This window comes from Panthera pardus, unplaced genomic scaffold (genome assembly GCF_024362965.1).
Source record: "Panthera pardus isolate Hobbes unplaced genomic scaffold, ASM2436296v1 HiC_scaffold_12, whole genome shotgun sequence".
NCBI lineage: Eukaryota > Metazoa > Chordata > Mammalia > Carnivora > Felidae > Panthera > Panthera pardus.
Genome location: NW_026526677.1, coordinates 108,043,763 through 108,057,900, shown reverse-complemented (window position 1 = coordinate 108,057,900; position 14,138 = coordinate 108,043,763). Strand labels below are relative to the sequence as shown.

The window sequence follows — 14,138 nt, the reverse complement described above, 5'->3', positions numbered from 1 at the left end:
CTCTAGACGACCTACAGAGCATACGCTCTCTCCCCATATCACCCACTCTCAGCCAACTAGCTGCTGAATTCAGTTCTAGTGCGTTATAAGTGCCTGGAGAACATAAGACAACTTACCTTTTAGCAAAGAAAAAGAGAATGTATTACTTTTGAGGCATTATTATATAGTAGGGGTGGTGACTTTTTTAAAGACAAGATGGAGAATCTCTAAATCTCTTAATCACTGAATCTCTAAAATCATTTCTGTCAACACATCTCAGAGAAGAAATATGTAACCCAGGTGTATCTGGCAGTGTAATTTTCTTTGTTTTCTTTTTTTAAGTTTATTTATTTATTTTGAAAGAGAGAGATTGAGCACAAGCAGTGGAGCGGCAGAGGGAGAGGGAATCCCAAGTAGGCTCTGCACTGTTCGTTTAGAGTGAGACGCAGGGCTCAAACTCACAAACCACGAGATCATAATGTGAGCCAAAATCCAGAGTCAGATGCCTAACCAACTGACCCATGCACGTACCCCCCCGGCAGTGTAATTTTTAAAAAAGAATTTAAATTTTATACCCAGCCATAAGTATAAAACTTCTCTGAGGACTCATTTTAAAAGAACTTTATACAAATTTTATATTTTACTTCAAAATATATTTATATTTAACTTAACATAAAAACTTCTAACAAACGATTGTGTCTCTTGACTATTTCTACTTCCGACCAAGGTGAGTAATATGGATTTACCACCCGAAACTATCAAGAAACAGGCAAAATACATGAAACAGTTTTTTAAGCCACCAGACATGAGGCAATAAAGGACAACTGAGTCTGAGAAATAGGAAGCAGATGAGGTAAACCCTACAATTGCTAAGGTTACTGCTTAAGGGAGTTTCTAGGTTATGGAAATGGGGAGAAATATAGGTTGAGCCCAGCAATCTCACTGAGTTGAGGAGGCAGAGCAGAGTGTCCAGGGAGAACAAGGCAGCTAGAATTTATAGGGCATAGTCTATGAAAGGGGAGAACTATGCAGAAAGAAAACTCCAGAGATCTGTGAAAGGTTCCCCCCTCAAGTATTTAGGGTTTCTGAAGTGTGTATATAAGTGAGGAAATGATCCAAGGCAGGGAAAGAATGAGTCAGAATGATTAGAGGCAACAGTAGTACCCACTGGTCATAGAGGGTTGGAAATAGTGTCTGTTCACACAAGGCAGACTGGAAAGCATCCTTATTTCTGAGGCTTGGGTAGACCAGGCAGAGAGATATTACCTGAGTGCTGGGGGAAAAAAAGCCATAACCAAATGTGGCTCTGGTCTCACCTAACAAATTGTAAAAGCAAAATTTGAAAAATTCAAACTATTTCCAAGTAACTTAACTGCATTCTAGAAAAAAGCTCAAGAAGATGAGAAAGTGCCAAGAGATGAAAAACAGACTGGATACAATTAATGACAAATTGGACACTGCAGAAGAAAAGATTAGTGAACTTAATGACGTAGCAATAGAAAGTAGACACAATGAGGGACGCCTGGGTGGCTCAGTCAGTTAACCATCCGACTTTGGCTCAGGTCATGATCTCCTGGTTTGTGAGTTCGAGCCCCACGTCGGGCTCTGTGCTGACAGCTCAGAGTCTGGAGCCTGCTTCAGATTCTGTGTCTCCCTCTCTCTCTGCCCCTCCTCCGCTCACACTCAGTCTCTTTCTCTCTCAAAAATAAATAAACATTAAAAAAAAATTTTTAAAAAGAAAGTAGACAAAATGAAATGGAGGAAAAAAAAGAATTTTAAAAATGAAAGGAGCATCAGTGTGCTCTGGGATAATTTCAAGTCCGATATAGGGGTAACTAATTCTTGGTGGAACTCTGGAGTAGAACAGAAAAAAGTAATGAAGAAATCATTGCCAAAATTTTTCTGGATTTAGCGAAATCTATAATCCCAAAGATCTAAGATGCTCCACAAACCCAAGCACAAGAAACATGAAGAAAACTACACCAAAGCACATAATAATCAAATTGTTTAAAAGAGCCATGAGAGAGAAAACCTTCAGCAGGATGGAGGGACAGAGACAGATGTCAGCAGATTTACTGTTGGAAACAATGCAAGCAAGAAGACAGTGGAACAACATCAGGAAGAAAAAAACCTGTTAATTATTCTATATTTAACAAAGATGTCTCTCAAAAATGAAGGCAAAATATAGACTTTTTCAGACACACAAAGGCTGGAAGAACTCATCACCAACATTCTCACACTAAAAGAAATGTTAACAGGAATCCTTTAGCCGAAGGCAAATGGTACTAGATGGAAATACAGATATGCCAAAGAATTAAGAGTGTTGGAAATGTTAACTACCTCGATAAATACACAAGATTTTGTTGCTTATCATTTAAATTTCTTTACCTAGTTTTCCATCCCTCAAAATCCCAAGTTAAATTGAGCTCCAGGAGGGGCTCCTGGCCAGCTTAGAGCATGCAACTCTTGGTCTTGAAGTCGTGAGTTCAAGCCCCCCATTAGACATGGAATTACTTAAAGTGAGCTCCAGGAGGTATGCATACAATGTTTACTCTGTTGTACATGACTTTAAGGTCATCATAACCCATTTTGAAACACATGGGGTCTACACATATAAGGCTGGCTCTGCACTGTATAATAATCACTTACCTTTCAAAATATAGGGAGACTGAGCCACATGTTCATCACCATAAAGGACCTCTATCTTCAGCCCTTCACTGACAGTTTCATACATCCTATATCGCACCAAAAATGTCCCATCATTCCTGTCCAAAGGTTTGGGGACGTGAATCCGGACTAACTCTTTAGGTGAAAGAGATTTGATTACTACCTTGAATAGTGTTTGACCTGAAAGAAAAAAATATATATACGTAATGCTACTATTTCATGGTTATTTTGTCTTATCAATTATTGGATAGGTATCTCTATACTAAAGTTACTTTTTTCTATACCATCAATTGTAAACAGAAGTTTTAGTGTGGAAGGTCCTTGAGACCAGGAACAATGTCTGGGTTATGCCTGGAAACCAAGTATCTAAGTCAACATTTGATTCATTAGTCATTCAATAAAGATTTACTGAATGAACAAAATCAATACATTAAAAAAGCAAAGAAGAGAAGAACTTTTTGTCTATTTGCTCTTTTTTCCTTTGTGTGGGTTTAAAACAGTTCAGGTATTTAAAAATCCATAAACTCCTAGAATGACAGGGCTCTATCACGATCCAACTTTCTCCTGGTAAAATATACACCAGCTTTCTTGTAAACCATGTTCATACCAGATAACCCTCATTTCTGAGGAAATTTCCCGTTTGTTAACCCAAATTTCTAGCTATACTTCTAAGTTTATTTCCCTAGAGATTATAGCTAGTTAGTAGACTGTGCACAAATATCACTCACACACTTACACACACACACACAATTTTCACACACGTTTGTAAATGCTAGAGTTTACTTCTCTAAGCTTTTTTCCTCATGTTGAAATGAAAGTTATCCTAGGATGATCTAACATCCTTTTCAACTCCAAAATTCTGTGGGTTTTCTATTCCAGAGTAAATAACACCTCCTTAGTAAACCTCCCCTTCTCTTTTTGTAGTATACTGACTGATTTAGACTTTGAAACAATACTGTTGTGATTAATATCACCGTGATCCAGGGCTAAACACTGCAGTATCTTTCTTCAGAGAGTCTGCAGATCAGGGCAGATCTGATCCCCAGGAGCTTTGAGAATAAAGATCAGTTAATGTCCTCACCACAGTTAATCACTATATCAAAGGCAAATGTGTTAAAAAAAAAAAAAAAAAAAAAAAGTGGTGAATCCTCTGAAATTCACAGCCCTGGAAAAAAATAGTGGTGACCAAAGTAGTCTTTGATCCCACATCTATCATAGTATGAAATTAAGTATATTTAATATATGTATTTTTGAAATTACTGAGTGAACCTAAATCTAGTTTCTTAGTTTCTAAATCTAGTGAGTGAAGTTTCTAGTTTCTTTTGATCTTCAAGGGTTTTACTTTTTCCTGTGGGTCAGGAGAGGTGTCCCTCAGTCTCTTCAGTTTGTAATAGTAATGTAGTATCTGACATCTTGCTATTAAATTTTACTATTTTATTTTAGCATTGAAATGAGTGTGATAAAATTATGAAAGCAATCTGATAAAATAAATGAACTATAACCAACATAGGGAATGTTGTAAGAAAAAAGGAAAGAATTTAGTGTGAAATTATTTAAAATGTTAGCCATTTACCTGAAATGCTTAAATGAAGCATATTAGTTATTGCTTTCATGTTATTTCTCACTTGGTTTTATTTTTATTTAAGTGACTTTTTTTAAATGTTATTTTTGAGAGAGAGACAGAGACAGAGACAGAGCATGAGCACAGAAGGGGGCAGACAGAGAGGGAAAGAGAGAATCTGAAGCAGGCTCCAGGCTATCAGCACAGAGCCCAATGAGGGGCTCAAACTCATGAACTGTGAGATCATGACCTGAGCTAAAGTCAGATGCTCAACCAACTAAGCCACTCAGGTGCCCCTCTCAATTGGTTTCAGAAAGACAATACAGTGTGGCAAACTGAAAATCAGGCAGGCAGAGCCTGGGAACTAGGAGGTAATTTCCATTATATTCTCCCCAAATAGGAAACAGAAAAGCTTTGTCTCTTGATCAAAGAGTCCTGTTCTCCACAAATTTATGATTTTAAATAAACAAAACAGATATAAGAGAAACATATTAGTGACTGTGTGATCTTTTTGGAAAAAATAGATTTACAGAAAAAAACAGCTCCAAAGTGCTTCCTTATTTTTAAATTCAAAGAATTGGACTAGATATTGTCTTGCCCCTTCCAACTATAAAATTTGTCTCTGAAATAGCATTTAAACATTCCATTTCAAGATACATGTATAAAAATAAAATATAGCCATTTTTAATATTTTAATGTTCAGCTATGTTTATAGTAATCTTACATGCCTGTGTCATTGTTGGCATGACATTAATGCTGGAATCAACACAATTTAACAATGGCCAGGACTGAAATAGAAATAAGCAATTTTAACCTCATAAAAGAGAAAATGAGGGGCGCCTGGGTGGCTCAGTCAGTTAGGCATCTGACTTTGGATCAGGTCATGATCTCACAGTTCACAAGTTCAAGCCCCACATCAGGCTCTCTGCTGTCAGCACAGATCCTCTGTCCCATTCCGTCTCTGCCCCTCCCCAGCTTGTGCTCCCTCTCTCTCTCAGAAGTTAATAAACATTAAAGACAGAGAGAGAGAGAGAGAGAGAGAGAGAGAGAGACAGAGAGAGACAGAGAGAATTAGAAGAGGGCACTTTGAAATTGCTTCAATGGAAGGAATGTGAATTCTCATTGGCCCCAGGCACCAGCATACTGAACAGACTTCAAGCCGAGCTTGAATTTTCCTACTTCACAAATTCAGACTTTAAGAGAGTGAGTTAAATGAGGCTGCAGGGTCCATGGACACCAAAGGAGGTTCACAGGATCAAAGCCTTGTATCACTGGAATCAGAGCTTCTGAAGGCTTTTGGTTTGGAAAGGAATACATACTTTTTTTTAATCACTTACTTAGCATTTATTATGTGCCAGTGCCTGAGCTGGAGATTTTCATTTGCATTTTCTACGTTCTTTATTTCCTACAAGAATTTGTAAGGTGGGTATTGTCAGCCTCATTTTACAGATCAGGAAACCAAGACTCCAAGAGGATAAGTAACCTGACCAAAGTCACCTATGTTAGGTAGGAGAGCCAGCTTGAATCCTTCTTCTTTCCAAGCCCCTCCTGAATCCACCTGGTCACGCTATGTAAGGTTAGCATATTGGTCTGCAGAATTCGGACTTGGAGGAATAACCTCCAGAGCTCCTGGTACAATGGAGTCACCGCCTCCCGTTTTGTTTAGGAAGATTATGAAGGCTCGACAGCTGGAACGAGTGTCAACCCCGTATGGCCAAGGGAACAGAGTGCCAGAAGGCCAAGCTGTTTTGCCTTGAGGCTAAACGTAATCTTCCAAAAATGTCTGGCTGTCTGCTGACCGTGGATGCTCTCCAGGAACTTGCTGAAAGCCGATGCATGACAATCATATCATGGGAGATTTGATTAGACGGAAAGAGCATGCATGGATGTGTACCTTGGCTCTGATGCTTAATGGCTGTGGGGCCACAGGCAAAACATTTTAGCTTCACTGAGCCTCAGTTTCTTATGTGTAAAGCGGAGAGAATAGTACCTATCCTTCTTATCTCACAAGATGATTAAGGAGAACAAATTAAACATGACACAGTTTAAAACACTAAAGTGCTACCCAAGTAGGAGGTAAGATTATTTTCTGAATATACTACTACTGGTGAAGGTAAAGGAGGACTGAGTAGAAAGTGAGTATTTGTATCCAGCCATCTTGGGATATTCCAACCACCCTGCCTCCACCCTTTCCTTTCTTTTCTCTACAGTATTTACTGAGCATCTCTGCCAGGCATTATATCAGATGCTGGCAATGTAACAATGATAACAGGTTTTGCCTACGTTCAGAACAGAAGGAAATACTCAATTTAAGTCAGAAGGGAGTAAAAATACACATGAAAGATAGCTCCTTTCCCCTTATCCAAGGTCACAGACCCTCTAATTTCTCTCTTTGGATTCCAGTTTGAAATCCTTTGCTTAGACCATTCAAGATCACATGTTTGTTATCTAGGTACCTGGAGATACACAGCATAATAACAATATTCAGACAAATATGACTGTTAAATGGGAGTAATAATTATTAAGGGAATCTTGGTAAGTCATGTAAGAAGGTCTAAATCTTGAGAGGAAAATTGCCTCAAGGTGACTAGGTGGCTCAGTTGGTTGAGCGCTCTTTCTTTTAAAAGCATTTTATTGCCATCCTTATTCACATATTTTCTTTTTTTTAATTTGAATTTTAGTTTACCTTACAATATTGGTTTCAAGAGTAGAATCAGTGATTTATCACTTACATACAACAGTGAGAGCTCATCATGACAAGTGCCCTCCTTAGTACCCATCACTCATCTAGCCCATCCCCCACCTGCCTCCCTCCATCAACCCTCAGTTTATTCTCTGTCATTAAGAGTCTCTTGTGATTTGTTACCCTCTCTTTTCTCCTGCCCCAACCCTGTATGTTCATCTGTTTTGTTTCTTAAATTCCACATATGAGTGATATCACATGGTATTTGTCTTTCTCTGATTAACTTTTTTTGCTTAGCATAATATATTCTAGTTCCATCCACATCATTGCAAAAGGCAAAATTCATTCTTTCTGATGGCTGAGTAATATTCCATTGTGCACGCGTGCGTGTGTGTGTGTGTATAATACCATACTTTCTTTATCCATTCACTAGTCAATGGACATTTGGGCTCTCTCCATAGTTTGACTATTGTTGATAATGCTGCTATAAACACTGGTGTGCATGTACCCCTCTGAATCTGTATTTTTGTATTCTTTGGGTAAATACCTAATACTACAATTGCTGGATCGTAGGGTAGTTCTATTTTCAGTTTTTTGAGGAACCTCCACACTGTTCTCCAGAGTGGCTGCACAAGTTTGCATTCCCACCAAGAGGGTTCCCATTTCTCTGTATCCTCACCAATACCTGTTGTTTCTTGTGTTAATTTTAGCCATTCTGAAAGGTGTGAGATGATACAAATCACATTGCGATTTGTTTTCCTGATGATGAGTGATGTCGGACATCTTTTCTTGTGTCTGTTAGACATCTGGATGTCTTCTCTGGAAAAGCATCCATATCTTCTGCCCATTTCTTCACTGGATTATTGGAGGGGGGTGTTGAGTTTGCTAATTTCTTTCTAGATTTTGTATACTAACCTTTATCAGATATGTCATTGGCAAATATCTTCTTCCATTCTGTAGGTTGCCTTTTAGTTTTGTCGATGATTTCCTTTATTGTGCTTTTTATCATGAAAGTCCCAATAATTCATTTTTGCTTTTGTTTCCCTTAGCTCTGGTGACTTGTCTAGTAAGAGACTGTTATGGCCAAGGTCAAAGAAGTTGCTGCCTCTGTTCTCCTCTAGAATTCTGATGGGTTTTTTTTTTGTCTCACATTTAGGTCTTTTATCCATTTTGAATTTATTTTTGTGTTGGTGTAAGAAAGTGTTCCAGTTGCATTCTTCTGTATGTCACTGTCCAGTTTTTCCAGCACCATTTGTTGAGAGACTTTTTTCCATTAGATATTCTTTCTTGCTTTGTTGAAGGTTAGTTGTGGGTCCATTTCTGGGTTTTCTATTTTGTTCCATTGACCTTTGTGCCAGTACCATACTGTCTGGATGACTACGGCTTTGTAATATAGCTTGAAATCTAGAATTGTGATGCCTCCAGTTTTGTTTTTCTTTTTCAGGATTTTTTTGGTTATTCAGGGTCTTTTGTGGTTCCATACAAAATTTAGAATTGTTTGTTCTAGCTCTGTGAAAAAATGCTTATGGTAGTTTGATAGGGATTGCATTAAATGTGTAGATTGCTTTGGATAGTATAGACACTTTAACAATGTTTGTTCTTCCAATCCATGACCATGGAATGCTTTTTTATCTTTGTGTCCTCTTCAGTTTCTTTCATAAAGTGATCTATAGTTTTCAGAGTATAGATCTTTCACTTCTTTAGTTAGGCTTATCGCTAGGTTATCTGATCGTTTTTGGTGAAATCGAAAATGGGACTGATTCCTTGATTTCTTTCTCTGCTGCTTCATTATTGGTGTATAGCAATGCAAGAGATTTCTACATGTTGGTTTTTCTAAATATATATTTTTAATGTTTATTCATTTAAAAAATTTTTTTACATTTATTTATATTTGAGAGACAGAGAGAGATAGAGCACAAGTCGGGGAGGGGCAGAATCCGAAGCAGGCTCCAGGCTCCAAGCTGTCAGCAGAGAGCCCGACGCGGGGCTCGAACCCACAAACTGTGAGATCATGACCTGAGGTAAAGTCGGACGTCTAACTGACTGAGTCAGTTGTGTCCCTCTGCATGTTGATTTTATATCCTGTGACTTTGCTTAGTTCATGTATTAGTTCTAGAAATTTTCTGATGGAGTCTTTTGGGTTTTCTACAGAGGGTCATGCCATCTGCAAATAGTGAATGTTTGACTTCTTTCTTGCCTAATTGGATGCCTTTATTTCTTTTTCTTGTTTGATTGCTAAGGCTAAGACTTCCAGTACTATGTTAAATAGTAGTGACAAGAGTAGACATCCTTGTCTTGTTCCTGACTAAAGGGAAAGGCTCTCAGTTTTTCCCCATTGAGGATGATATTAGCTGCTGGTCTTTGTATATGGCCTTTATGATGTTGACATATGTTTCACCTGTCCCTAATTTGTTGAGGGTTTTTATCAAGGATGGATGCTGTATTTTGTCACATGTTTTTTCTGTATCTATTGACAGGATCATATGGTTCCTCTCCTTTCTTTTATTAATGTGGTGTGTCATGTTAATTTATTTATGAATATTTAACCAGACCTGCAGCCCAGGAATAAATCCCACTTGATCATGGTGAATAATTCTTTTAATGTACTGTTGAATTAGATTTGCTAATATCTTCTTGAGAATTTTTGCATTCATGTTCATCATGGATATTGGCCTGTAACTCTCCCTTTTAGTGGGGTCGTTGGCCTTGGAATCAAGGTAATGCTGGCTTCGTAGAATGAGTTTGGAAGTTTTCCTTCTATTTCTATTTTTTGGAATAGCTTAAGAAGAATAGGTATTAACTCTTCTTTAGATCTGGTAGAATTCCCTTGGGAAGCCATCCGGCCCAGGACTCTTGTTTGTTGGGAGATTTTTGATTACTGATTCCATTTTTTTTGCTGATTAGGGGTCAGTCCAAATTCTCTATTTCTTCCTGTTTCCATTTTGGTAGTTTGAGTTTCTAGGAATTCGCCCATTTCTTCCATATTTCCCAGTTTGTTGGCATATAATTTTTCATAGTATTCTCTAGTAATCGTTTGTCTTTCTGTGGTGTTGTTTTTGATCTCTTCTCTTTCATTTGTGACTTTATCTATTTGGGTCCTTTCCTTTTTCTTTTTGATCAGTCTGCCTAGGGGGTTATCAATTTTTTTAATTCTTTTTTTTATTTTACATTTTTTAGAAGTTTATTTATTTTGAAAGAGAGAGAGAGACAGAATGAGCAGTGGAGGGGCAGAGAGAGAATCCCAATCAGGCTGTGCACTGTCAGTGCAGAGCCCGATGTGGGGCTCGAACTCACTAACTATGAGATAATGACCTGAGCCAAAATCAAGAGTTGGACGCTTAAATGACTGAGCCACCTCTCTTTTTTTTTTATGTTTATTTTTTAATGGGGAGAGGCAGAGAGGGAGAGGGAGACACAGAATCTGAAACAGGCTCCAGTCTCTGAGCTGTCAGCACAAAGCCCAACGTGGGGCTGGAACTCGGGAATGGCAAAATCATGACCTGAGCCAAAGTCTGACTCTTACCCGACCTAACTGACTGAGTTACCCAGGTGCCCCAATTTTGTTAATTCTTTCAAAGAACCAGACCTTAGTTTCACTGATGTGTTCTAATTTGTCTTTTTGCTTGTTTCTATATCATTTATTGTTGCTCTGATCTTTGTTATTACCCTTCTTCTGCTGGCTTTAGGCTTTATTTGCTGTTCCTTTTCCAGCTCTTTTAGGATTAAGGTTAGGTTGTATATTTGGGACATTTCTTGCTTCTTGAGATAGGCCTGGATTGCAATATTCCCTCTTAGGACTGTCTTTGCTTCATCCCAAAGATTTTGGACTGTTGTGTTTATATTTTCATTTTCTTCCATGTATTTTTTAATTTCTTCTTTGATTTCCTGGTTAACCCATTCATTCTTTAGTAGGATGTTCTTTAATCTCCATGTATTTGAGGGCTTTCCAAATTTTTTGTGGTTTTACAGTGTTGTGAAAAATACACATGATATGATATTGATTTTTTTGTACCTGTTGAGGGCTGATTTGTGACCCAGTATGCAATCTCTTCTGGAGAATGTTCCATGTGCACTCGAGAAGAATGTGTATCCTGCTGCTTTTGGATGAAATGTTCTGAATATATCTGTTAAGTCCATCCGGTCCAGTGTGTCATTTAAAGCCATTGTTTCCTTGTTGATTTTCTGCTTAGATGATCGGTCCATTGCTCTAAGTGGAGTATTAAAGTCCCCTACGATTATGGTATTATTATCTATACATTTGTTTATGTTTATGATTGATTTATATATTTGGTTTCTTCCAAGTTGGGGGCATATATTTTTACAACTGTTGGATCTTGACAGATAAACCCTTTAATTATGATATAATGCCCTTTTCATCTCTTTGTTACAGCCTTTGTTTTAAAATCTAGTTTGTCTAATTATGGCTACTCCGGCTTTCTTCTGACATTCACTGGCATGACTCTTGATTTCAACTCAGATCATGATCCCAGGGTCATGGGACTGAGCCCCACATCAGGCTCCGCAATGAGTGTGGAGCTGCTTAAGGTACTCTCTCTCTCTGTCTCTCCCCCATCCCCCCCTGCCCCTCTCCCATGCTTATGCTCTAAAATAAAACTGAAAAACATTTTTTAATTGCTTCTTTTTCATTAAGTTCCTGGAGAAGGGAAAATTTTGGGATTTGCAAGTGAATAATGGTGGTAGAGATGTAAAAAACTGGTTGGGTGAGCTTTTCAGAACTACAGGACAGCCATTTAATAGAAGCTAAAGATCAAGTAACATGATAGGAAATAGGGAGAATCGAAGGGTACGAAATTGAGGGTGTCTGAAAAGACTTGGTGAAATCTTTTGGTTTTTATGAATTGTTCCTGGTTATGAAAACATTAAGATTATTTGGGGGGAGATTTTCCTGGGAAAAAAGAGTAAAAGAAATCCTTATTCTCTTGCTATAACCACTGAGAACATTAATGAGTGAGCTATAGTTTCATCTGTTTATTATAAAATTAGAAGGAAACTATATAATTTCTTTCCTGTTTAGTCTACTGATAATGTAGTATAAGCATTATTTTTTTAATTTTTTTTTAATGTTTATTTATTTTTGACAGAGAGAGAGAGAGAGAGAGACAGAGCATGAGTGGGGGAGGGGCAGAGAGAGAGGGAGACATAGAATCCGAAGCAGGCTCCAGGCTCTGAGCTGTCAGCACAGAGCCCGACGCGGGACTCGAACTCACAGACTGCGAGATCATGACCTGAGCCGAAGTCGGATGTTCAACCTACTGAGCCACCCAGGCGCCCCTAGTATAAGCATTATTAAATAATCTTTTAAAATTAAAAAAAATCATGGTTATAACATATAACATAAAATTGATCATCATAACCATTTTTTTAAACTCTCTTTTTTTTAATGTTTATTCATTTATTTTTGAGAGACAGAGAAAGCTGGGGAGGGACAGAGAGAGAAAGAGAGAGAGGGAATCTCAAGTCCAATGTGAGGCTCAAACCCATTAACTATGAGATCATGACCTGAGCCGAAATCAAGAGTTGGATGCTTAAACCATTTTTAAGTGTACAATTCAGTAGTGTTAAGTATATTCACATTTTTATGCAACAAATCTCTACACCTTTTTCATTTGGTAAAACTGAAGCTTTGTACCATACCTTTTCAACAACTCCCCATTTCCCTCTTCCATCAGCCCTTGGCAACCTCCATTCCACTTTCTGTTTCTATGAATTTAACTATTTTAAATACTTCCTATGAGTGGAATCTAAAATGTTAAGTTTAATGGGCTGTCAAACATTCCATCACATGAATGTACCAAACTTTATTTAGCAACTACCTTATGGTTGGCTAGTTAAATTTGTTGCCATAAGTAATTACAATGCAGCAAGAATTTCTTGCATGTAAATCACATTCTGACCATTTTCTCAGGACAGATACCTAGAAATCAGATTACGAGATTAAAGGGCATGGACATCGTTTGCAAATGACATCTTTTCAGAAATTATATTTTCTAAGTGTTGAACGTTATCTTTTTGTACATTCAATTTTTAAATATTTAACACTCTTGGTACATTTGGAAAATGGCTTTCCAGAAACTTTTTGGCAATTTGTGCTGCCACCTGAAGAGCATGAAGGTCACTGAGAGTCTCCAGATGCTCCCTTAACAGCTTTGAGTGTTACCGCTTAAAAACGCTTTGCCAATATTTTTAGATTAAAAATTAGAATTTTAATTGAATGTATAGCTCTTTCATTAATAGTAAGATTAGCAGCATGCCATTTTGGATCATATAATTTTTTTTTCCTGTATAAATTAATTTGTCTTTAGTTTTCCCTTTTCTTTCTAAAGCACCCCATTATAACATTATAAAATTAATTTTAGAAAGTAAACTTTATACTTTTCTATATTTCTATAGTTAACACCCCATAGTGGAAGACTTCGAACCTGGGTTTGAGCATCTTTTATTCTGGGGCACCTGGGTGGCTCAGTCGGTTAAAAGACAGACTCCTGATTTCCGCTCAGGTCATGATCTCACTGTTTATGAGTCTGAGCCCCCATCAACCTCTGCGTTGACAGTGGGGGGGGGGGGGGTGCAGCCTGTTTGGGATTCTCTGTCTCTCTGCCTGTCTCTTTCTCAAAAATAAATAAAAAGGGGCACCAGGGTGACTCAGTCGGTTGAGTGTCCAAAATCGGCCCAGGTCATGATCTCAAGGTTTGTGGGTTCAAGCCCCACTTCTGGTTCTGTGCTGACAGCTCTGGGCCTGAAGCCTGCTTCAGATTCTTTGTCTCCCTCTCTCTCTGCCCCTGTCCTGCTCACCCTGTCTCTCTTTAAAATAAATTAACATCAAAAAAATAAACATTAAAAAAAGAATCTTTTGTTCTGATCCTTAGGGCCATGTAAAGTCCTTCTAAAACTAAAAACAAGTAGTCATGGTTTCCCACTGGCGATGGAAACAGTGCCGGGTTCTACTGCCTCTTGGTTGATAAAACAGGATGCCAGTTGGCTGAACATAAATTAGACATAAATTAGCAAATCCTGACTGGCAACACCCAGAAACCACCAGGACAAGTCGTTAAGACGTTGCAAAGGCAAGACGTGTAGGAGAGCGTGGGAGGGGACTCAGGACAAGATCCACCGTGCGGACCGAGAGTTTCACTAATTCCTGCAAGCTGCTGGTGACAACTCCAAACTGAGAAGGCAAACATCTCGCACTCACGCCCCCTGTGCGCACTGCTCTGACATCTCCCCGGG

At 38.3% G+C, this 14,138-nt stretch overlaps 1 protein-coding gene across 1 annotated transcript in view; it reads right to left on the bottom strand.

Moving 5' to 3' along the window:
• The window catches only part of POGLUT3 (protein O-glucosyltransferase 3), a 28,643-nt gene that overhangs the window by 13,793 nt on the left and 712 nt on the right, over positions 1–14,138 (bottom strand). The window contains exon 2 of the mRNA XM_053900531.1: positions 2,629–2,826. Within this exon, the coding sequence (XP_053756506.1) occupies positions 2,629–2,826 (198 nt within the window). The remainder of the gene's footprint in view (positions 1–2,628; positions 2,827–14,138) is intronic.